We start from the raw sequence: 24,141 nt of genomic DNA on the forward strand, positions 1-24,141 counted from the left end.
GACAGCTACTCACTGAAATGGCAAGTGTGCCATGAAACACGCAATGTTATGTACTTCAGTAGAACACATAAAAAGGAAACGGCTCATATGACTGCATTAGCTGGCACAAGTGCTACGCAGAAATGTGTCTGCTGATATTATAATCCATGTGAAATACTGACTGACTAACCTTCTAAAGAGTATTAATAATGGAGACTCTTCAGAAAAAATTCAGTAGCCTGAAGACCTACACAGATGCATGAGCTGAGTATGTTCAACAAATAGATATGACTCAAGTCTAATTAACACACACCCAAATATATTTGAATAGATTTGACCGTAACAGAGTCTGGAGTCACCTCCTGCATTTGCAGACCAATTTAAGGTCTGCACTTTGGTGTAACGCTGGTAGCAGCTGATCTGCAGAGAAGTGAGCAATGTCCAGCGTACGCTCCCAAATGGTACACATATGTTCGGTGCAAAAGAGGATTTTTAATACTATCGAAATACCAGTCGAAGTGCTTCAGCAGGGACCAGACAGCTGCAAAACATTTAGGGACAGATCAGGAATTCCCATGAGCAGAAGTGAGACAGGAAATAGTGAGAAGCTGAATAAAGTAGCTGAGGAAAATGCCTTTAAAAGAGAGGTAAATTCAAAAGGAGCTCAGCAGATCCCAGTGCAGAAGACGTCAGAGAAAATAGATTAGCAATCATCTGAAAAGGGGAGGAAATTCTTTATACTGAAAATGTAAATTTTTAAATTCAAATATAAAACTCTCTCACATCAGCTGGAACTTTGTCCTCAAGACAGTAACTATCTAGTGATGATCCATGAGTTCTGAGGTACGACTGTACCTGTACGCTTACATAGTTAAGCACGGGGAAATGACATTTAGTCTTCCCGTGAAATTTAGGGAACTTCATCTTCCAAGTCGGGTTACACCGATGAGGCATTTTTTGTCTCGGTATGGCACAAACTGCTCATTTGCAAATAGGAGACATTTGGCATTGCTGTAACAAAGGCTAGTTGAACGACTGCTTTGATAGTCTCATGTTCCAAGAGGGGGTAAGTTGGGGACCAGAAAAAGTTCTAAGAAGTGGTCCTTTAAATGTGTTGCTGAAGCCGTAAGGTGGGGGCGGCCAGGATAGTAAGAGTGGGAGTACTAAAAGCAGAGATCCAGCCCTTACCATGTCAGAGCGCTGAGGAGCAAAGGCAAATGGCTATGTTGGTCTCCTTGTGATTTCCTTGGGAGTGCAACGTGCTGGCGGTCATCTTTAACGAGCATCCAGCAACGCACTTGGAATATGAGCTCCCAGCATGCTGATCTGGCGTCCTCACGGCAAGTGTGAATGGGTCACTCGCCAAGAAACAGCCATGCTTTGGGGTGAATACTTGGCTTTTACCTAAAGAAGCAGGCAGGGTGTGTTGGATGGTGCCTTTTAAACAGGAAGGCTGGAAGCTGAAACCAGAACGTTCCGTGGCAACTGGAGAAAGTTCTGAGGAAAGTGCAGCGAGAGCGGCAGGACCCCCCCCCCCTCCCCCTGCCTAGAGGAGAGACAAAGAACAGGCAAGGAGGGAACTGAAATAGGAAGCAGGAACCATGTCAGGAGTCTGGGGACTAAAAGAAAGCAAATTAATAAACCACCAGGGGAAAGGCGCACAACTGACCAAAGCCACTAAGAAAGATAAGCAAATTCCAGATTCTTTAACTGCTCTGTGTGTGGGTGCGTGCAGCCTGGTTAGTACGTTTAAATAGAATCATTTTCCTCACTGTAGCAAGTACAACTCTCGTGTCTGTGGCACACACATGGAATGTGAGCACTGTATGATCTCCATAATACGGTGGATTTGAGCTGGGTTTGTCAGCATTGCTACCACTCAGGCAACCTCAAATTTCTAAAAATATATGTTCATATCAGGGTGTGCGCATACATAATGCAGTAATGAAAAGCTGCTGGCAGTACTCTGCCTGCAGTGTAGGCAAACAGCTCGTATCGAAAGCAGGAGAAATCCGGCACATGGGCTGAGGGCACTGCGTGGCCTTAAGTGTTAACGTAATATTGCATTTTGGAAGTTGGAAGCCTGGTGCGCTCATTTGCACATCAGTACCCAGAGTGCTTTTTCAGTTCCACCACTATTTAATTCAAGTGCTGGGTTCGAGCTCTTGGAAGGCTCTGTAGTTTGTGATGCCCTCGCCTGCGCTAAGTTCAGCATTTTCCACAGAACAGTTTAAGTGACGATATTGGATCGTGAATAGGGCACCCAAAGATTCTTAATTAGGCTTGATGTTACAAATGCGAAAAAGTGCCCCTGAGAACGCTTTAAAAAGCATTGTCTTTGACGAAACAAAACTCTTTTGTTTTGGGAGCGTGCGTGTGTCTACGGGGCCGGGGGGGGTGGGGTGGGGGAAATATTTCTTCAAAAGTAGATAATTCTTCCCGAGACAGAAAGCAGACTTCATCTCTAAACGAGTGATGATGATGATGATGATGTTGGCACAGAAGCTCTTCATAGAGAGCCCCTGAGCTCCCGGGGAAGCTTCAGCACTAGGACAGTCCAGGCGAGCCCGGCCGGTGCATTCCAGCGGTGCAGTCCGGAGCGCTAAGCCGGGCCTGGGGCAGGCTCAGCTCGGGGGCGCGGGCAGCACGCGGCCCCGCGGGGCAGCAGAGTTTCCCCAACATGGAGGCGGGCGCTCGGGGTTGTGCAATTGCCCGCGCCTCCCGCAGCCCCCGGCCCGCGGGTGCCCCTTCGCGCAACTCCTCCCGAAAGGAGGGCGGGTTGCACAGGGAGAATTCCCTTCCCGCTGTACCCCTTCCCTCCCCCACAATGCCGGCGCCGCGCTCTTTGGGTCGGGCTGAGAGTTGATCCTAGGGCGGGGGGTGGGGGCGAGCAAGGCGATGCGAGGCCGGGGGAGGCCGCTCCGCTCTGCAGCCCCCGGCCCCTCGGGGATCGGCGCTCCTCGGGCGAGGCGGGGAGGTGGGGGCCGCTCTGCGCCTCTGCAGCTCCGGGAGGGTTTGCATTGGACGATTTGCGCCCGGGGTATGTGTGTGTGTGGGGGGGGGGGGGGAAGGTTGCCTGCAGCCCCCCACCCCCGCCGGCCCCTCCTCTTCTCTCCGGCGGGAGGGGGGCGCGGGGGGCGAGCCGCAGCCCGGATATTTGGGGGAGGGGGCGAGCGCAGCACCCCGTGTGCCGCCCCCGTGTGCCGCGGGCGGGGGCCCGGCTGCCGGCTCGGCATTGGCGGATCGGTGCCGGGGAAGGGGGAGCCCGCAGCCCCCAGCCCCCGCGGGCGGGCGGGGTGGGGGCCGGCCTGCTGGCTCTGGCTGCTCTTGCATTGGCGGATGCGGGGAGGGAGGGGGGCAGGAAGCGGGGGGGCAAGGGGGGAGCCCGAGTGGCTGGAGGGGGGGTCTCTATGAATAGGGTGGGGGTCTTCTCGGCCAAAGAAGAGAGGAAAGTTTGCGGCGCCGGTGGTGCGGGTGCGGCGGAGCGGGCGGGGCCGGGACCGGAGCCGGCGGCGGCGGCGCTTGGTCGGGGAGCAGCAGCCGGGGGGCCCCCGCTGGATTTTTGTAGGGGGGGTGGTATCGCCCCCTCCTTCTCCTCCCCCCAGGGGTGAAAGTGCAAGAGGAAGTGCAGCCGCTGCCATCTTTCCTCCGCTCCAAACACACAGGGACGGACGGAGCCGGCAGCCCGGAGCCGCAGCCGCCGGAGCCCCCCTCCCTCCCGGCTCGCTGCAGCCGCGCCGCGCACGCCCCTTCCCGCGGCGGCCTCCGCGGCCGCAGCGCCTCGTGGCGGCCGGGCCCGGGCGGAGCTCGCGCGCCGGCGGCGGCGGCCCCGCGCGGCGCGCGCCCCTCGGCCGCCCGAGCCTTTTGTCTCGCACCCCCCCCCCCCCCCCCCCCCGCAATCCCCTCGCGCTGTGCAGGGAGCGCAGCGCGCGCCGCCGCCGTCGGCCCGGACAGGGGCGGGGAGGAGGAGGCGGCGCGCGCCGCCGGGCGGCCTGAGAGCGCGCGCCCCCTGCGGGCGCCAGCGGGGCGGCGCAGCCCCATGGAGCGGGTGAGCGAAGCCGCCGCCTGCGGCCCCTCGGCGGGCTGCTACACCTACCAGGTGAGCCGGCACAGCGCCGACGTGCTGCACAGCCTCAACCAGCAGCGCAAGAACGGCGGCCGCTTCTGCGACGTGCTCCTGCGCGTGGGCGACGAGAGCTTCCCGGCGCACCGGGCGGTGCTGGCCGCTTGCAGCGAGTACTTCGAGTCGGTGTTCAGCGCGCAGCTGGGCGACGGGGCAGGTGGCGGCGGCGGCGGCGGCGGCGGCGGCGGCGGCGCGGACGGGGGCGCGACGGAGGCGGCGGCGGCGGCCGGCGGCGGGGCTGCGGCGGCGGCCGGCGGGGTCCCCGGGGGCGGGCGGGAGCTGGAGATGCACACCATCAGCTCCAAGGTGTTCGGAGACATCCTGGACTTCGCCTACACGTCGCGCATCGTGGTGCGGCTGGAGAGCTTCCCGGAGCTCATGACGGCCGCGAAGTTCCTGCTGATGCGCTCTGTGATTGACATCTGCCAGGAGGTCATCAAGCAGTCCAATGTGCAGATCCTGGTGCCCCCCGCGCGCCCCGACATTATGCTCTTCCGTCCAGGGGCTGCTGACCTCGGCTTCCCACTTGACATGACCAACGGTGCCGCTTTGGCCCCCAATGGCAACGGCATTGCCGGTATGCCTGAAGACGAGGCCACGCGGGCTGCGCTCACGGCTGCGCAGTCCTCCCTCCCCGTTCTGCAGGGTGTGGACCGCCTGCCCATGGTGGCAGGGCCTCTGTCCCCACCGCTGCTGGCCTCGCCCTTCCAGAACGTTGCTGCTAGTGCCCCCACTTTAAGCACCAAGAGGGGCAGAGGGCGTCCCCGTAAAGCCAATCTCTTGGACTCCATGATGTTTGGTACCCCGGGGGGCCTGCGAGAGGCCGGTATCCTGCCTTGTGGCCTCTGTGGGAAAGTGTTTACGGATGCTAACCGTCTTCGTCAGCATGAGGCTCAACACGGGGTGACGAGCTTACAGCTGGGCTACATAGACATCCCGCCCCCAAGACTGGGTGAGAACGGTGTCCCCGGTCAGGATGACCCTGATGCACCCCGAAAAAGAAGCAGGACGAGGAAACAGGTGGCCTGTGAGATCTGTGGCAAGATTTTTCGGGACGTGTACCACCTGAATCGGCACAAGCTGTCGCACTCTGGCGAGAAGCCTTACTCTTGTCCGGTGTGTGGCTTACGGTTCAAGCGGAAAGACAGGATGTCCTATCACGTTCGGTCTCATGATGGCTCTGTGGGAAAGCCCTACATCTGCCAGAGCTGCGGAAAAGGCTTTTCCAGGTAAGAGAGTGCGCGTAAGGACTGTAGACGCAACTGGAGACCTAGGAAGTGTTGTCTTTCCCGTCCCTTGGGAAGCAAGAGCAGCTTTGTGCTTAGGATATGGTTTGACTGTTCCATTTTAGAACATCTCGAGAAACGAGACTGCCATCGTTTCCGCCGGGACGCTGTTCTACAGTCTTTTGAAAGGGTTTAAAAGTAATTAAGTCATAGAACTGGGAGTCAGCCGGCTTCTGGGTAACATTCCCAGCTTTGTCCCAGGCCCCGTGCGTGCGTGTCCTTGGGCAGATCAGTCAGTCTCTCCCTCAGATGACCCTTCTGTGAAATGGGTATTGAAATAAATCACCTACCTCGCAGAAGCGTCTCGAGGCTACTCATTTGCAGGTAGTTTGAAGGTGCTGTTGAAGTGCAAAATATTAATACATCTCAAGATTATTATTTTTCTCGTGTCCATTTTAAATTTTCTTTTTCTTAACTTCCCTTCATTTCTCTTAGTTCGTAATGTTTTTTATCACCCAAATGTGAAGGAAGAGGTGAGATTTCAAAGGCTGCAGCATCAAGTATCTTTTAATACATGATCTTTGTGTCCCTTGGGTTTACATCCTTCTGAAGGGGAGCCTGTTTCTGCCCTGCAACATACGTAAGATCTGTGCATTTAATGTTGCTGATTTTTTTGTTGTCGCTGTTTGTGGGAGTTAATTTAATAAGTAGCTTGATACACGTAGTCGTGTTAGCGGTATCTTTTAGTCCGAGTTAATGAATTTGAAACTTTTTTTGGAAGCTTGACGCTCGCTTTGAGACTAGAAGTAGTGGGGGGAGGGGGGCGCGCACGCTCTGTTACTTTCATAGCAGCAGTCGGTTTTCTACAGCGGTGGATTTGCTCTAACAGGAGGGAAGGAATCAAGGTACAAAAACGAATCAAAAGGCTACTAGGGCTAGAATTGTCCCAGCTACGTAAATGTAGGAACTGTGCCCTTGCTAGCTCTCTTTTTGATAGAGGGACTTTTTGTTACTGAAATAAACTAAGCAAATGTAGACTTTTTTTTGTTGTTGAATCAGCAATAATTAGGGATGCGTCTTCAAATGCGACTGCAAATTCAGTGATGGAAAGTCTTAAACCGAAGATTTTTATCTGTAGCTAGAAGTGAAAATATTTTTCTTATTACAGTGTTACCTGGGATCATCTGCCAATTTGTTATTATTTTTATTCACGCTTAACGATTTCTGCTGTTGCTGTATGAGGGGTTTTTGTGAATGATGGAAAGTGAAAGATACGTGCTGAGTTCTCATTTTTCCCAGTAAGTTGATGTGAACAGGCAGGAACGCTGTTACCAAACGGCACACCAAGAATGTCCACATCTTCGTAAAACCCAAGTATGAATGAAAAGTAGAGACTCTTTAAGCTTCAGTACTCGGCCGTAGGAGCAGCCAGAGGAAGTTGGGAGCGTGATGACTAATTTTAGTATCCTTCATTCAGTAGCCAGCCCTGAGGTTGCTAGGCTTGAGGTACCTAGAAGGACCCCATCCAACCAGTCTTTCCCGTTACACCGCTCCAGCCCACTTGCTGGAGCATCAGGTTTAACAGCCTGGCTGCAAAGTTCAGTCTATTTTGTCTGCAGTGCGTGAATTCCATCCCGCGCCCTCTCATTGGCGCAGCTGGAAAGTTGGGGGAGGAGAGGGTGGAGAACTTGTTTCCAAGCAGTTTTGGCCTCATACAATGAAAAGCTTTCTTCCCACTAGGAGAAACTCCCACCAGGAAAATCTGCAGCTATTCAGTCCTCTCTTCTTCAAAGTAGGCTTTGCTGGTTGTGAAGAATGGTCTAATTTTTTTTTTTTCAGTAATAATTTGCTCTTCCATTGCACCTTCTAGCTGGGACCTTCAGAGCACTTTATTTGTATTAATGCAGTCTGCCCACCAAGTTGTGAGTTAGGACGGTATTTTTTCATCTTGTTGGTGGAAAATGTGTCACAGCAACAGAGTTCAGAGTCGGTCTTTTTGCACAGAGAGTGCTTAAAGTTGGCTTCTTACATCCGTGTTTGGGACATAAACCAAAAGGGTCTGATTTTTCAGATATCCAGCAACTGAAAATTTAAGTGCCCTGATTGTCAGGATCTAAATAGCACTTTAGAAGGGGATGTGCAGGCTTGAAAACTTTAGCTTGTATTTCCTGTTCTCTTTGATCATTCAGTCATAGTTTCTTCCTGAGAAAATGCTGCCTTTTTAGTGAGTTGGAGAGGGTACTTATCAAGGTAGAGTCCCAGTTGTTGGTGATCTGCTTCTTGGAAAGTTAAATATCACGGCATTTTTAATAGATCCACCACTGGGATCTTATCTCTCTTTTTTTGTTAAAACTGTACATTTATTTTTAGTATTTGTTTTAAGTATGCTTATGTGTATTTTCTTTTAAGGCCAGACCACTTGAACGGACACATCAAACAGGTGCATACCTCAGAGAGACCTCACAAGTGTCAGGTAGGAGCTGGAGGGGTTTAGACTGACGTACGGGTAACCTTTGGCATTGCATTTATGTGTGCAGGCAATCATGAAGTATCAGTAAAAACACCCTGTATGCCTGAATTGGGATAAATGTTTGTAAATAACAGTGTTCAACAGCGACAGCTGCTTTACACCCCTCCCCAAGCCCCTTGTGTCACCCTCAGCTTTGGTCCTCCTGCCTCCCTCCCCTCCTGCCAGGTGTCCTTACCACTGCTCTGTCCCAGGCGTGCCCTGGCTCTCCTGCCCAGCGCCGTGTCCCTGGGCTTAGAGTCACAGAGGATTCCCTCCACTTCCCTCTCCCCCCCCACCTTTTTTTTAATTACAGTTGTTGCCAACAGGAGGCTCCAATGCTGACTTCATTTTTTTAGAACAATTTCAAGTAGAATTGGTAAATTATCACAACTTGCCAAGATACTCTTTTTTTTTTTTTTTCAAATCACGTAGCCTTCAGAACATTGCACTGAGCAAAATTGGAAGCTTTTTTTTTTTTTTAATCCCAGGGAGAATATAAATAACAGCATCACAGTATCCTTTGTAATACAATGTCGTAATGTCGTATAGTGGGTTTTTTTACGGTTAATAAATTATTCATTATGGTTTGAAAGATCAGATCAAGAAAGTTATTTCATATTTCATTTCTAGAGAGATTGAAAAGGTGCCTGGAAGTATTAATTAAAACCAAAGTTCAGAATCAGCTTCCGCTATCACCCACTGACTTCACAGTTGTTGGGCAAACTTCTAAAAAACTTGTTGGGCTAACAGTCTCCATGCTTGGTCTCTGAAGAAAGATTTAATTAACATTTTATTTAAAGAAAGTTGGAGCAAGATAATTTTAATTTTCTTTGAAGACAGCGAAGGTTAAAGGATTTTTTTTCTTCTAAAATTTTTGACCACATTTTCTGAACCTAGTCAATCCTACATGACTGCTGCCTTCTGGTCTGTGGGGTTTTTTTCCCACCTCTTGACACACCTCTCGACACACCTCTCCTGTGTTTCCTCCAAATTGTGAGAGTTTTGAAACATTTTGCAACTTTAATAATCCAGTGAACAGTTTTTCAGACATACAGAGCCATCTAAAGGTTTGTTGACCTTCATATGATCTGAGGAAGCCCAGCACCTTTGAAAATCAGCCTTCACGTTGATTTAACTGCATATCCTATATAACCCTTAGATTGGCTTAAGCTTCTTAAGATGATTTAGGGGTTATAGATTTATAGAAATTGGAAAATTCCACTCATAAAAAGACTTCATGATTCGGGGATAGCAAGGGGTCTAGGTGGATGAACTGAAGATGACAACAAATTTTTTTCCATAAGTGTGTATTTGTGTGCAAGTGTGAAAATGCATGTTTAGGTCCCAAAAGAAACAGAAACTCATCAGTCTTTTGCCAGTTGATATCAAGGTTACTGAACGAATGCAGTTTATGAATTACATTGATAGACAGTAATTGTTCTTTGCCGGCTGATACCTGATAATCTTTTTATGGTTTTCTGATTAATTTAAGATAAAATACAAACGCTGTGTGAATCAGAGGCTACACTAAGAGCTAGAAAGTAAAGAAATATGGAAGCTAAGATTGTACAGCCAAGCTGAACTCCGCCTCCTCGCACAGATGTATTTTGTGATAGCAATTTCTGAGAACAGTCTTTCTCACTGTGTGTCGTTTAAAGTGCCATAACACCATACGCACTGTTCATTTCCTTTAAAAAGTATAGGCTATAGCTTACAAGCACCAGGACAGAGTTGAGGTTGTCATTCAGGCTTGGCTCATTCTTGATTTTTGACTGCTTAACCTTAGAAAGTTAGTTTTTCATGAATCTTAAGGTGTAGAAAATTTGTTGTGTGTCTTTGCAAAAATACTTTATAATCAGATTTAGAAAGTCGTCTTAAATGTGCACAGGCCTGATACACATGGTACAAACCACGGAAGGGAGGCTATCGCACTGAAAATTTGTTTCAAATCTGAAAGCTGGTGTATAAATTGATAAAGTTCTCCATGTGATTATCTCATAACCAGTAACACTTCTGTTCCATGACGTGTATCTAAACACAGAATCTGGCCACTACGAAGGAAAATAGCTTAATATTGGCATGTTGTTTCTCCATTTTCAATTCTCCTTTTCCATTGATTTTGGTTGGCAAATTAGCTCCCCGTGAGAGCAGTCTGAACAGCATTGAGCATCATTTTTGAATTTGTTGAGTTCCTGTTGAAAATTCCTGTTATTGTCATGCTTTGTTTATGTTTACTGCAAAAGAGAAGTACTCCGTCAGCAAACAGAGAAGCTTTCCGGAGTCCTCTGTCATAATGGCGTTCTTGGAAGTGGTGCTTTATGACGATTTAAACAAAATCCACTGGCCGTTTCTCTGAGCCCTCACGTATCTTTGCAAACCAGCGGATATCTAATGTTTTGTTGGTATGGCATCGTGGTGCGGTTGGACCACCAAAACAGAAGTGTGAAGGTGCCAACCCAACTTCAGAATAAATAAAATTAAAGTGTGAGAAGCAGGACAATTGTAAGCTGAACGTCACTGCAACAGCTACAGTTTTCAGTGTTCAGCATGTAATCCTGCACTCAGCCCGCTGAAATAATGGTTGAGTTTCACAGATCTTTGAAAAACTATCCAAAGTTCCAGCACCTGATGCCAGACAAAGACCCGATTCCAGCTTTTTCGTTACTGTTAAAATAGACTCAGAGTAGGGAAGGCCTCCACAGAGCTAAAGTAGCTGAGAAATGGGGTCCAAGAAGTGGCTTTGGTGTCCAGACAAGGTGCCACGTGGTGGTCTGGATATTTTCCCCTGGATTGTTGCACTGGTGATTTTTTCTTTTTTTTCTTTTTTTCTTTTTTTTAATTAAATCTGACAGCTGAGTTCTGGATGTAGGAGAAAGGGGTAAATCAGTTTTCTGGCCATGATGGGGTATCTCAGTTTGCTGACTCGTCATGGGAAGGAGTGAAGCTGGGTTGTTGGCTTTTGAGTGTGAATGGTACGGGAGTTAGGCTGCAGTTTGGGAGGAAATGGTGATCTGAAAAATCACTGGACACGAAAGAACAAGGGGAGAAAACAGGAGTTTGCTCCTTCTGAGAGACAAGAGACAGGTTGTTCTTCTGGCAATTTAAATGAAAAAGGAGAAAAACGCAGGTTAAATTAAAGCACAACTTTTGACAAAGAAAAAGATCTAGTTATTTAAGTAAACCTAAAATCGGCATCCCAAGTCCAGTGCTTTTCCCCTTGATTTCAATGCAGAATGAGTTTCTTCCTGTCCTAATTTCTCTTACTTCCTGCCTATTAGCAGGAAAATGGCAGCCACCATGGAATAAGCTCAGAGACATCCACATCCATAGAAAAGTTGAAACTTCAAGAGGTATTTCTTAAACAATGTTTTTTAAACTTTATATATATTCTTTTTGATCTATTTATATACCTGTGCAATGTTTGATAGGAAAGCACTGGAGAGTTTTCTTCTATGATTAACAATTAATGATAAATACTTAGCACTCATTTAGCACTTCACATCTTTTGTAAAATAAAACCTTTTTTTTTTTGCTCTATATCTTTTATAAATATTAACTATTTGAACATTAACTTTGGGGTTTTCTTTAAACCTAGTCCTGTCTCCCATTGTTATGATTCAGCTAAACTGATTCTTGCTTTCTCCGCTGGACTTAATTTTTTTTTTTTAAGCTTCTTCGCAGATATATTTACTATATAGCTTATCCAAAGGTGAACTTTGCACATCTCAGCAGCAAGAGCGAGAAATCAAACACAGAAATGATTATATTGCCTTTCCCTAAGCTTTCGACTTGATAAGTTCAATACGGGACAGATACGGTTTTACTTCTGGCATCCCTGTATTTACGTGGTTTGTCTCTGGTCTGCTTCATCAACTAATGCGCTCCCAATGCTTTCGTATGGATGCTTACTGTGGCTCAATATTTTTAGACGTACTGATGACGAATCTCTTGGCTGTCACCTTTGATTGTCTAGTTACATACCCTTAGTTGATATCCAACAGATTGATTGGTATCAGTGCTGGAATCCTGCCTTAAATGAGTGTTTCCCTCTAAGATCATTTTAGTAAGTGAAAGCTGCACCTGTTTTGCTCAGCGCTGTGTACTGAGATTTCAAATTAAGAGAAATCTTTCCTGTTCAAGAATTTGCCTCTTAACCTGCACTACTTGTAATTTATGAATCTTTGTCTGGTGAGCTTACTTAAACTGTGTGTATTGCAGAAATCCAGATCATTTCACTCTTGTCTTTTTAAGTTCATTAGGTCCTGATCCTCTGAGGTGCTAAGTCTTGTGCTTGCCTCAGCTCTCCGGGAGTTTACCATACTTTAGCATCTCATAGGATCGGACGAGTGTAAAGCCTGTTGAAATTGATAGGTGCTTTTCAGCTGCCTTCAATGTTTTTTGGATTAAGCTCTTGATTAACTAAATTATATAAATTTATATATGGGTTATCCTCTTCTGTACTGTCATTTTCACTTACTTGAAGTTATAATTTTGTAATTTTACTAGAATTGTTGCTTTAAAAAGTCCATCCCTGCTGAAACAGTTGTTTAATTACGCACTGACACTTGCAAAGTCAGAATATATCCAGTTCCCAGGTCACTTAATAGTCTTGTATTGTCTCTTAGGGGTTCTGGTTATACATTGTAAAACAGTTATTTTATATAAAGGTGGTATAAACGAAACACTGTACACTCTTGAATGTCACTGTTGCCCGCTTGGTCTGGTCATTCTAGTGTACATTTGCTTTTGTTTTTCCTCTTGGACTTGTGAGCAGTGGTTCCAGACTATATATTTAATAACTTGTACCGTGTATTGCTGGTGATTTATTTTCCTTCACAAGCCTTTCAGAACTGGCAGGGTGTTGTCGTAGGCTCTATACATGCCTGCCTGCCAATTGCTGTGACTACAAAAGTGGGAGGGAGCCTTCACTCGTCATATGGATTATGTCTGGGAAGTGGGCAAGTAGAATCAATATTATCTTGTGCCAAATCAAGCTTGTTTCATGCTAGTAAGTGGAATATGATACCTTGATCAGGGGTAAGTTATAAACAGATTACGGTGTCATGCAGTTATTTTGATACCTGCTCAGTTCTGAGGCTTCGCTTTTGCAATCGGTCTGCACTGCTACTGTGGATACCGGGGTGGATCTTTTGCTGTCCTATGTCATATTCTCATCCCAGCAGTTCTCTGGTGCTTTGTTTGTATGTCTTCATACTCCAGAGGGATTCTGTGTGCTGATGCTAGATTGCTCAGACCAAAGAGTAAAATTTAGGATGATAACGGAGAGGACATTTTGAGTGGTCTAAAGTGATTGTAATGGCTCAGTGAAATGGCAGAATTTACTGTAAATGGAATGAAGTGGTTTGTGCTATTTCTTTTGTTAAATATTACTTAAAGTTAAATCCTCAGAGAGGAGCTGAGGCATTACAACTCTATCTTGATGTAAGTTTTACTGTCTGTAGTATGTTAGGGCTGTTTTCCTGCTTTCTAAATTCTTTCAAGTAGTAACATCACATCTTGTGCTGTATGTTGGTGATCTGAATTTTTTATCTGTGGGGAAATGGTTTGTGCATCCTGTCATTTGTGTGTTTGCACAGGCTCTATGGTATTTACTGTAAAGCATACTAAATATATTGGACAATATCGGTGTTTTTAGCAGAGTTGACGAGTCACATGGTTCTCATTATACCTGCAGACTTGTAATGCTTCCTTTGCCACTCGTGACCGACTGCGCTCACACCTAGCATGTCATGAAGACAAAGTTCCATGCCAGGTGTGTGGGAAGTACTTGCGAGCCGCATATATGGCAGATCATTTGAAGAAACATAGTGAAGGACCAAGCAATTTCTGCACTATCTGTAACCGAGGTAATGAAGAAACTATTTTTTTATTTCAGTGGGACGGGACAACTCTTGAGGGAAGCTGTAAGGCTACGTGACTGCAACAGGAGGAGGTTATACCATATATGTGTAAATATTCTTTGTTTTTCTTATCAAATGCTTAACCTTGAAACCGGTGGAGCTTTAGGCCTGGCCTTTTTACATGGCTGATAGTTCCTGAAGAAACTCAGTTTAAATCTGAAGCAAATTGTTTCTAGACTGTTTTAAAAATGTCATTTGCTAAATAGCCAGATCCCTATAAAATAACCATGATGTGTTGCCTTGCCGCTATTCACCACATACATTTTTTTCTACAGCTGGTTAGACTTGAGTCCTTGCATTCAGTGTGGAAGAATTTTTGAAATACACACCAAGTTGAAAATTATACACTGTATGTAACAAAAAAATAATCTACATGATATTATCGGTCTTGCTTAACCTCCTGGTGCAGCAGTAGAGTCAAGCTGCTTCTCCTTCTTAACCCAAGAAATTGCTTTGTATTAATGTACATTTCTAAAACAATTTTTTTAAAGAGCACTAGAGATGTGCTTTACCTTTATTTGTACACATACAGCTTTTCATAGAGTCATAGGATATCTTGAGTTGGAAGGGACCCGTAAAGGTCATCGAGTCCAACTCTTGCTCCTTGCAGGACTACCTAAAACTAAACCATATGACTAAGAGCTTTTGAAGCTGTTCCATCTGTTTGTGATACTCTTCAGGTGGGGAGAGTTGTAAATTTAGCCTTTGTGGGATGTAAGGCAAGCTGGAAAAATGATTTTGACTTATTGGTGTCTTTATTTTTTTTTAAATGATTAATACACAACTTCAAAATATATTGTTGGCGCACAGGCGTACATACCTAGTAAGCGTAGGAGAGGTTGCTGATGTGTTTTGGGATCTTGTTTTTTCTGATGAGTCATTTTTTTATTATGTGTGTTCCCTTTTCTAATTTGAGAGAGGTGAAATCTTTTGAGAGAAGAAAGGTTTTCTTTATTTAAAGTGAGGCCTCTACAGAGAGCTTTTGGATGACTAGGAGTTGATGAGTAGTGAGGGACATTAAATTGCAAGGGAGGTATTTCCAGTAGTTGAACTGTCTGTTAGGTCCTGAAAATGAAGTTAACAGTTTGAGTGGAAAAGGCATCTGGGCTGAAAAGCTTCAGATTCTGAAACTCCAGGTGCATGGTACAAAATGAAGCTTGGCCTCCTTTTCAGCTGAAGGCCTATCTTCTGGAAAACTGCTTAAGCTTATCCCTGTTATTTTTGGGGTAACAATGTGGAAGATGCTATCCAAGATCCAGGTGCTGTCCTGTTCTCCTTCAGCTGAACCTGGTGCCAAAGAGAAACTCATATGGGTTGGGAGGAATTGTCTCCTTTCCAAGATTTGTAAGCTTGCGTTTCCAGTTCCCTACCGCTGCGTGTCAGTGCAGCTCTTGCCAAAGTCAGCCGGCCTGACAAAGGCAGGTCTTGCATTCAGACAATGAAATAACTGAATGGTTTATTCACATTTTACAGGTTTAAATGTACAGTGGAAATTTAAATAAAATACACACTTCTCTGTAGAAGGATAGGGAGCCTGTTGTACGGCAAACTTTGAGCAATTACTATCTTCTTACAGTTTGTGTATTTCGTGCGTTTTGCCAGAATTTGGTCTGCTGTGAATTTCAGTTTACATCAGTGCTTAGAAAACATAATTAATCTGGTGAATTATTGTTAAATATCTACTCAGTGTTAAAATTCATAGGAAAGGGAAGTTATGGACTGGATTTGTCAACCAACTGTGTTATGAACTCATTCTTATAGGCTGTGAGTTTTGATTATAGATTTATGATCCCTGACAGCAGAATTTTTAATCCAAAGCATTCTAGAATCAAATTCTAATGTTCATTGTTTTAAATAGATATATTTTAAATTGTAGAGCCTGGCAACATGAATTATGGTGGAAAATTTCTGGATTAGAATCATCTATTCCATGGCGTTGGTGCAGTCAGAAGCTACGCACCATCCCTCCAACTGCGATTGTGCCGTGGCTGGGGTGCTTCTGCAACGGGGTTTTGTTTTATTCCTCCCTCGGCTAACGTGCTGCTGGGTTTTTGAATTGGAACTTAGCTAGTGCTGGATATAGTAATTGTCAAACAAGAATGCTCAAGCTGCTTGTGGAGAGAATTTGGGGGTTTGGCCCACCAAAAAAAACCCACCCCAACCTGGATAAAAAGGTGGCTCTTACAGAGCTGAACATATCCTAGTGTTAAAGACAGAGCTTAGAACCCCTCAGTTTATCCCATCAGACTGAGGGCTTTTGTGTGGAACATCATCAAGTGTCTCGCCTTCCTTTGAATGTTTAACAGATTTAGGAGATGAGGAACTCGGTAACTCCCTGAGAGCAGTAGCCCCTGGTTTGCCATGTCATGCGTGTACCCATCTGCTGATTTTATTTGTTTGTTTATTTTATAAAATGGCAGTATGTCCAAAAACTACCATCTGTGGTTTGATGTTTGTTCCAAGTTATTTTCTTACCTAGGGTCTTTATGCTTAGAATAATTATGGAAGCAATTAAATCTTGTTAAATCAGGGAAGCTGTGCAATGGTTTTTTCCTGGGATTTTCTGTTTGGGTTTTGGTTGTTTGGTTTGGTGTTTTTTTTTTTTTTTAAGAATTCATCTAAAATGTGCTTATGAAAACTAATCCTCACTTTTTAAGACAAATTCTCTTTAATCAGTTTAAATAAAAAAGACCTGCTCCTGCTTTGTTGTTATATAATCTTCTATTACCATACTTAGGAACTTTATTTGCTTATGTGGGCTTTTTCAGAGAATTTAAGAGATTATTGACTCTGGCAAGTCTAGAGCTCGTGCTTTGCAATAACCTGTGCAACTCAGAAGATTCATTTTCTGTTTCAGACACATACGCGTTGTTTGTTTCACAGAAATCAGATTAGTTAGGAGAAGGGTAAATATTCCAATCTCGTTAGTTTTTGTTTTTTTTTTTTACTATAAGATGAATTCATGTCTATTTCTTGGTGGATACAGAGCTGATTAAAGCAAGACACATTCTCTGGATGTTCCAGCTAAATCTAAATTAGAATTTTTGAAAAAGGAGCGACCTGCAATTATTTCTATAGTCTGTCTCCTTACAGATGTTATCTAAGAGATCAAGGGATAGATCCCATTTATATAAAGCAGATCATTTCCTCTCTATACATGTTTTTAATGTTGGTATGAAGAAATAATCTGCTCTGCAAAGCTAAGAGATGTGTACGGGTAAAGCAATAACTACGTTCCCCCTTTGAAAAAACCTGCCACTTTATCCTCTGCATTAGCCTGACTTTGTTTTTAAAAAGATTTTTAAAAATAAAGGATTGTTGTCTGTGAATCCATCATCTTCCTGGGACAGGCATTTATAATTAAGGTCTGGTGAAAAAAAAAAATAGACCAGTGCTAGTGCTTCAGAAAAAAATTAGGATGAAAACAAAAAAAAATCTCACTTTAAACCGCTTCCTGTGAAGCAGTTGGCATTCTTACTGCTTTGATGGAAGTCGATGACTCACATGTTCATCTGCCAAGTGCATAAAGGGGAGCTAACACACTTTGCAGGCAGTTTTCATTATATAAAACAATGTACTCTACAAATAGAATTGCAGGGTTCAGAAAAAATATTGTCTAGCAGAGATTACAACTTCAGATTTTCCTGTGTCTATTGTAGTGTAGGAAAACACTGAATACCTGTATGTAGTCCTTTTTAATGGCTGGCGGTGAGATTTCAATGCATCGCTACGTGAAGAGGCTCATCTCAGCACGCGTGTGGTTATTAGACACATGTATGAAGTAAGGGAAGTACCGTGTAGCTGGAAGTATCACCGTTATATCTGCACATTGTATTCTTTTCTCTACCAGTCAAACGTTGGTCCTTTCCATGTCTGCCGTGAATTTTTGGTATTTAGAAAAATATATTCCCTTGTGGCCCAGTGAGATACTCAGTACAGCATTTTGTGTCTGAGGGTAGGTCTTGCACTATTTCATAGGATAACATCCTTACATTCATTCCCTGGATGACTGGCCTAGGTGATTCTGCTCCATTCTGTTTTGAGAGTCATATGTTCTTGGTTTCCTCAGTTGTGATGTATCTACTTCTTCTGCGCTTTTTGTCTTCAACTCAGGGGTCTGCAGTAACTCTTATTCATTCTCGGCAACCTTCCCTTTTCCCCCTTCGGCAGGCTGCTGTGGAGTTTTGTCTTGCTCTGCAGGTCCTGTGTGTATAATTCTTAATCGCCCCTGAATGCTCTTTGATCGTGGCTTTGAAGAAGAGTCTGGGTAGAGGGATATTCTGTTGGGTAGGCCCAGGGAATTCTAGTGTAAAGCTACATTCCTTGTTAAATTCAGCACCTGAAACTAACAGCTGCCCTCAGAAAATCCACCGGAGAGGCGTGCCAGTGTGGGTTTTGCATCCTTCCTAACATATTACAAATCATCAAATGTAAATGCAGTTATATCACTGTAAAAATGGCTTTACAGTAGTATATCTATTCATATTTAAAGTGAAGCATTGGTATGGAAGTTCTCTTGCAAGGGCTTGTGCTGTAAATGCTGTAAGGGTTTAAAAAAAATCTAGGTCTTGGGTTTTCTCTATCCAGAAAGGGAATCTGGAACTCTGTGTCTGTGATGGTGAAACTTGTGTTGTGTTCTCATTTGTTAAAGGAAAATGTTTCTAACATGAAAGTGTGATAATATTCTGTTCAAAATTTAATTGAAAATTAAGATGGTTGTTGAAAGGCTTACACGTGTAGGAAGTCTTTAAAACTCTGTCCTCCTTGTGCCTTGTATATGGTCCAAATGTGCTAGTACTAATTGCGAATCTTATTCAAATCTGAATTTAAAAACATTCCAGAACATATGTGAGAGAATTTATTGCATTAAAGGAAAAGGCCGTATTTGTGAGACTTCAAAAACAATTTTAAAAAGCACATGCACAAATGAAAAAACTGTTTTGTTCAGAAATCAGTTCTTGGAATATATGGTTTTGATTTCAGTGGTTTGGGTTTACAGATCAGAGCTAACAGAAATATTGAAATTTTATTTTAGGGTTTTGGCGTTTTATTTGTTAACTGCAGACAAAATATGAGTTTTAGTATGTTTTTTAAAACTCAGGATGAGCTGAGTAGAGGAAATATTTTTCAAAAATTATGCTAGGACAGAACTGTGTACCTTAAAACCTCCGTAGTTTTAGCTTTCTGCCTTCTGGGAGTTACTATAAATGCTAGAAACCTAAGGGGAAAGCACACTGTGTACCAAAGAGGGGTGTTACTAAATGGCATTCCTGCAAATCTTATCAGCATCAAATAAACTAATTTGCACTATCTTCCAAAGTATTATCAGATGATTAAGGCATTTTTAATTAAAATAAATAAAATGTCACAAAGATGGTGAAGAGACATGGGTGCCTTTGTGTATCTGCCCTTTTTTCCCCGAAAGTTTCGTGTCACCTCCTAGTTTTGCTTACATAGGATTTGTTTCTCAAGGAGGCTGTTCTTTCATCACGACTTCCAAAAAGCAAATGAAGTCTAATGAAAGGTATGCATTGCATTCGTTGCCCGGTTATGCCTAGGAATTCTACCTGAGCATGTTGTAGGTAACCAGAAATCAAGCTAGTATAATGGCAACTTGGTAATAGGGAGTAGCAGCAAGAGAAAGATTAAAACAATAGGGAAGGCAGATGTGTGTCTTTGCTGGTGGCAGGATCTCATCTCCTTTTATCTTGTTTAGGTTTCTCCTCTGCCTCCTACTTAAAGGTCCATGTTAAAACCCACCACGGTGTTCCCCTTCCCCAGGTCTCCAGGCACCAGGAGTCCATCCCGAATGGGGGAGCAGCGTTCCACTGCGTCAGGACCTATGGCATCAAAGGCAAGAGACTCGCTGCTCTGCACCTTGCTCTGTGCAGAACTTTGTGTTGTGGGATGTTGGGCTGGGTGGGAGGAAGGACAGCGATAATACTGGAAAGAAGCTTAGGGAGATGCAGAGAAATCACATAGTGTCACATAGTATGTAATGCCTGTCCTTGGCTAGCCGATTTAACAAGCCTGGGGGAAGGAGATGGACCCGTAAGGGTATATGAATTTTTGGCAGCTTCTTTGATTTTAGAGATTGAAAAGTCAGTTAGTTCATCTTGAGCATCTTCCTAGGCACAGTCAGTATTTGAATTTTGCAGATCCTTGACGGTTCTTTAGTGCCACTATACTTGAGTCTTGCGTCAGTCAAACCATGTTTCTGATTTCCCATGAAGAAAGGGGGAGCCACAGAACGCAGTTCATAAAGATTCTTGAGCAGTGAAAGCAATGTTCATCCTCAGGCTGATGAGGAGCCACGCAACTATCTGTAGTTAAACTTCCTCTTCTTAATGCTGTTGTTGGGGAGGAGAGGTAGAAGGTGATAATAATAGTACCGTTACTTTTTTTTTTTTAACCTGCATTTAACTTCTTGGAAAAAAAAAAAACCAGATGTAGGAATAGCTAAAGAGTGTTTAACTTCTGAATATGTAAAGCTGTATGTTAATCTATGTAGAATAGCTTGCTTTTTGCTTCTTGGTTTGAGCTGTCAGTATTCCCGGTGAAGCTGAAACATCAGAAAATTCTCCAAAACCATGGTTGTCCCAAAAAGTTACTTTTCTTTTTTTTTTCTTGCCCAGGAGGACACAGCAGGCTGGGTTAAACAAAGTCTGTGCCAGCAGAAAGCTACAGGGTGTAATTTTTTTTCTGTTGAAGTCCTGATAGAGTTACTACAGAAGCCCTTTGGTTTTGGGTGGTGTGCTCGCTTGACAAGAGATTTACTCAGCTCAGTGGTGTATTGATTTCATGCGTATCCTGTTTGGTTTGTAACGTTGAGTCCAGAGCAAATGTGTCTTTCGGGTTGTGCCAAGTGGTTCTTTGGTCTTTTAGAGTTAATAGTAGATACAGCTTATTTGTATTCAGAGCCTTGTTTGGGGAGTACGTCTGGGTTTCCCACGCTCATTCATATGCGCTGAGCAAAAAGTGTGGACAAACTTTCTTGGCGTACGGCCAGAGGAGAACAGGGAACACTCCAAACATATCAACGGCTTTGCCAGGATACGTATCCAAACAACTTAAAATAGTGTCCCTAACCTCTCTCCTGTTTCACGCTACAGTATTTAAAGATGAAACAGTTTTGAGATTACGAAGTTCACTTCTAACAACCTTGTGCTTAACTTGTGAAAAAAGAGTTCCTCAAAGGCTAAATGGAATTGCGCTTCTTAAATTGCAGTTGCTCACTGCTGTTTTGCTGAGTATTTCCAGGTCTCTTCACATCTTGCTGCAGCCTGTTTTACTTTATTAGGTTTCTAGGCTCTTCCCCAAAGTATCAGCAAAATTTCAGAAGTGTGGGAGTGACTTTCGCAGTTAAAAACTCATCATTAGGTCCATTCTTTTGTAGTGCCTGAGGTAAACACGTTGTGAGACATCTTTGGGACTCAAAAAAGTATTATATAAACCAGAGACCCATTATGGACGCATTCAGTATCATGACAAATCCATAATAAGAACCTGGGTGTTGCTCTGATAGCAGCCCAGCGGTTTGTAAAGGGCCTTAGAATATGAGGGACGGCGATGTTAAGTGTGTGTCATTCTGTTGTGACAGGCGTTAGTGAAAGCAGGTGGTAACCAATATCGTCTGTTTGGATGCATGTTAAATAATCTTTGAGGAGATAAGATTCTGAAAATTTCTCTCTTTTCTTTTTCCCGTAGAAGGCCAGAAATGTTCACATTCGGACCCGATTGAGAGTTCTGATTCATACGGAGACCTCTCTGACACCAGTGACCTCAAGACTCCTGAGAAACAGAGCACCAATGGGTCCTTCTCGTGTGACATGGCAGTCAGCAAAAACAAAATGGAGACGGAAGGAGAGAAGAAGTACCCTTGCCCTGAATGTGGCAGCTTTTTCAGATCAAAGTCTTACCTGAACAAACACATACAGAAAGTTCACGTCAGGGCCCTCGGTGGCCCATTGGGGGACCTCGGTCCTGCTCTAGGATCCCCCTTTTCACCCCAACAGAACATGTCTCTCCTGGAGTCATTTGGGTTTCAGATCGTCCAGTCAGCATTTGCATCATCCCTAGTGGATCCAGAGGTCGACCAGCAACCAATGGGGCCAGAGGGGAAATGAGATCAGTTTGATCTTAACAAAGCAAAGCAGCAGTCTGGCTATAACGATAAGATGCTGTGAACGAAAGAGGAAGTAATGAAATTTGGTTCTATAGCTGAGAAATTTTTATTCATTTTAGCTTCCCTCTTTGTCTTATGCCCTACCCCACCTTTAAACCTTCACTGAGGAGAGGGAAAAAATGCTTCTTAGCTGATAAATTACAGAAGATGGTGACCTTGAATATGAGACATGACCTAAAACACCAAATGGAGCTTTAGAGGCTGCTGCTGGTGTTTTGTCATGATCCTCTAGAATAAACAGAAGTTGCCAGCACTGATCTGAGAATTAGTCCTAGTGACTGAGGCACCTGGGGAGCTACAGCTACAGGGAGCTATGCTTTTGTTCTCTCTCTATTCCCCACCTCCCCTAACCTACCCCAGAAAAACAGTAAGTTTTAAAAACAGACCCATTATTGACCCATTATTGAATATAACATTAAGTAAAATGCCCCATGGTACCTAGAAGGTTACAATGCAGTTGTCCGTTTTAAAACAGAAAAATGTAAAGAAGGTGAGAGAATTTGAACCCCTTCTGCCATTTGTGAGGCTGTGAGTGCTGCAGCAGGAATGAACTGCTGAGAAAAATCATTCAGAACAGGTTGGTTTTGTTACTTTTAACCATTAAACTTGCTGTCAGGTTTTTAATTCTCTATTATTATTTTAGGACCTGTTGTAGTGAATTGCTACTGAAAAGCCGGCCTAAGGTGATACACAGAGCACTCTTAAGGCAGCAGTCACATTAGGGTTAGTATTAATTTTTTTTTTTAGATGTACCATAATTAATAACTTGGCTAGTTGATTGTTTTAAGTCTATGAAAGAAATAGTTTTATGGAGGGAAAAAAAAAAAAAGGAAGGAAAAATACCATTGCAGTCTGGTTGACTGGTGCTCATTTTTCATGTGGGGACCTAGGGTATAAACATGATCAGCTATCGGGTTAACACTATGTACCACTGACTTGTTTAGTGTGAATAAACCCAGGGGTTCACAGAGTGATTTTGGTTTAATTGGATTGGACTGTATTAAAGAAGTTAGTATGTTACTTTGCATCCCCTCGTCTTGTCTGGTTTTTGAGCAATTTAGCCACCTGTCCAAAAGGTGTGCGAATGAGAACCAGTAAATAAGACATTAATCCCTCTCCACACTGTACTGTATTCTCAGTGACCTGGGCTTTTTGGCTAGAGTTGTGCTGTCCTGATCTGCCTCCAGTCAGGTTTGCAAAAGCCAGTCTTAATCCTTTCTTTTCCAAAGAAGAAGGTTTCTGCTATAAGAGATGGGAATTGCAAATAGCGTATCTCTGAAAAAGAATTGATTACAAAATGCAGAGAAGCTGGGCTGTTGGAGGTTCCATTTAACCTGAAAATACCACTTGTGCAGAAATAATGTCCTTTCTGGCCCTCTCTCTCCTCCCTTGTAACTTGTCAAGGTCTTTATGTACCAAACCCAGGTATAAATGTTGTTTAACTAACGCAGGGTTAGGAGTTAGGAATACTCTGAGTTATAATTATGGTTCTGCTGTTGATGCTCAAGGTCACATAGGACAGCTCACTGAGTTTATTCCTTAATTTCCCATCTGTGAAAAGTTTTCTCACAGTTTTTGTGAGGGTTAATGAGCAAAGGTTTAAGCAGTGATTTGGTAAACTAAGTTGCTCTGTGTACTGAATGTTTCTAGAAGGGCCATTCTGAAGAGCCCAAGTCCCACACCAAACTTGCATTCTATGAAACAATAACTGTCTCCATCATTAATACAGTGCTGGAGCAGGGTAGACCACCTCAGACCAGGACCGACATCCTCTGCAGGAGATATGTCTGTATTAAATGTGAACGTAGCCACAAACTGCTATTGCGCCGCAACTTGTGTTGCCCAGGTGCTCCTAATCCGAACCCTGCAACTAGTCCATAACTGAAATAAGACACATTCCTGTTCTGGTTTTATGTTAGAAGTATAGAGCCTTTTGTAAGTATATGGATTTTTGGAATGATGTTCTAAATTCTACAGACTGGGAAGCCCCAGCTTCTCTCTTAGAAGAAGCTACTTTTATTGTGCTTGCTCTTGAGTGTTGTAAACGAAGGATGAATAATCAATGGCTTTCTGTTTATAGCACCAGCACTTTCTAAATTGAGAGCATGTTTCAGTGGACTTGATGTTTTGCTATTAATCTGTGTTGGGAGACTGAAGGACATGTTCTTCTCCATTCATCTTCCCCAGACTCCCTGGAA

The 24,141-nt window shown here is 44.0% G+C and overlaps 1 protein-coding gene across 6 annotated transcripts; it reads left to right on the plus strand.

The window, feature by feature from the left end:
- Positions 1 to 3,410: 3,410 nt before the first annotated feature.
- On the plus strand, positions 3,411 to 22,970 carry PATZ1 (POZ/BTB and AT hook containing zinc finger 1). 6 transcript variants are annotated; one of them, XM_064466712.1, is made up of 6 exons: positions 3,414 to 5,331; positions 7,738 to 7,801; positions 11,119 to 11,187; positions 13,533 to 13,704; positions 19,475 to 19,612; positions 21,466 to 22,970. In XM_064466712.1, the coding sequence occupies exons 1-6, from the start codon at positions 4,019 to 4,021 to the stop codon at positions 21,882 to 21,884; spliced, it is 2,175 nt and encodes a 724-aa protein (XP_064322782.1). In that variant the 5' UTR covers positions 3,414 to 4,018; the 3' UTR covers positions 21,885 to 22,970. The 6 variants fall into 6 exon arrangements, with proteins under 6 accessions (XP_064322785.1, XP_064322784.1, XP_064322782.1 ...); XM_064466711.1 differs by having other exon boundaries at positions 3,415 to 5,331; positions 11,116 to 11,187; XM_064466715.1 differs by lacking the exon at positions 11,119 to 11,187 and having other exon boundaries at positions 3,411 to 5,331; positions 19,540 to 19,612; positions 21,466 to 21,612.
- The last annotated feature ends 1,171 nt before the right edge of the window (positions 22,971 to 24,141 follow it).

The sequence above is a fragment of the Phalacrocorax carbo genome, chromosome 15 (genome assembly GCF_963921805.1).
Source record: "Phalacrocorax carbo chromosome 15, bPhaCar2.1, whole genome shotgun sequence".
NCBI classification, from domain to species: Eukaryota; Metazoa; Chordata; class Aves; order Suliformes; family Phalacrocoracidae; genus Phalacrocorax; species Phalacrocorax carbo.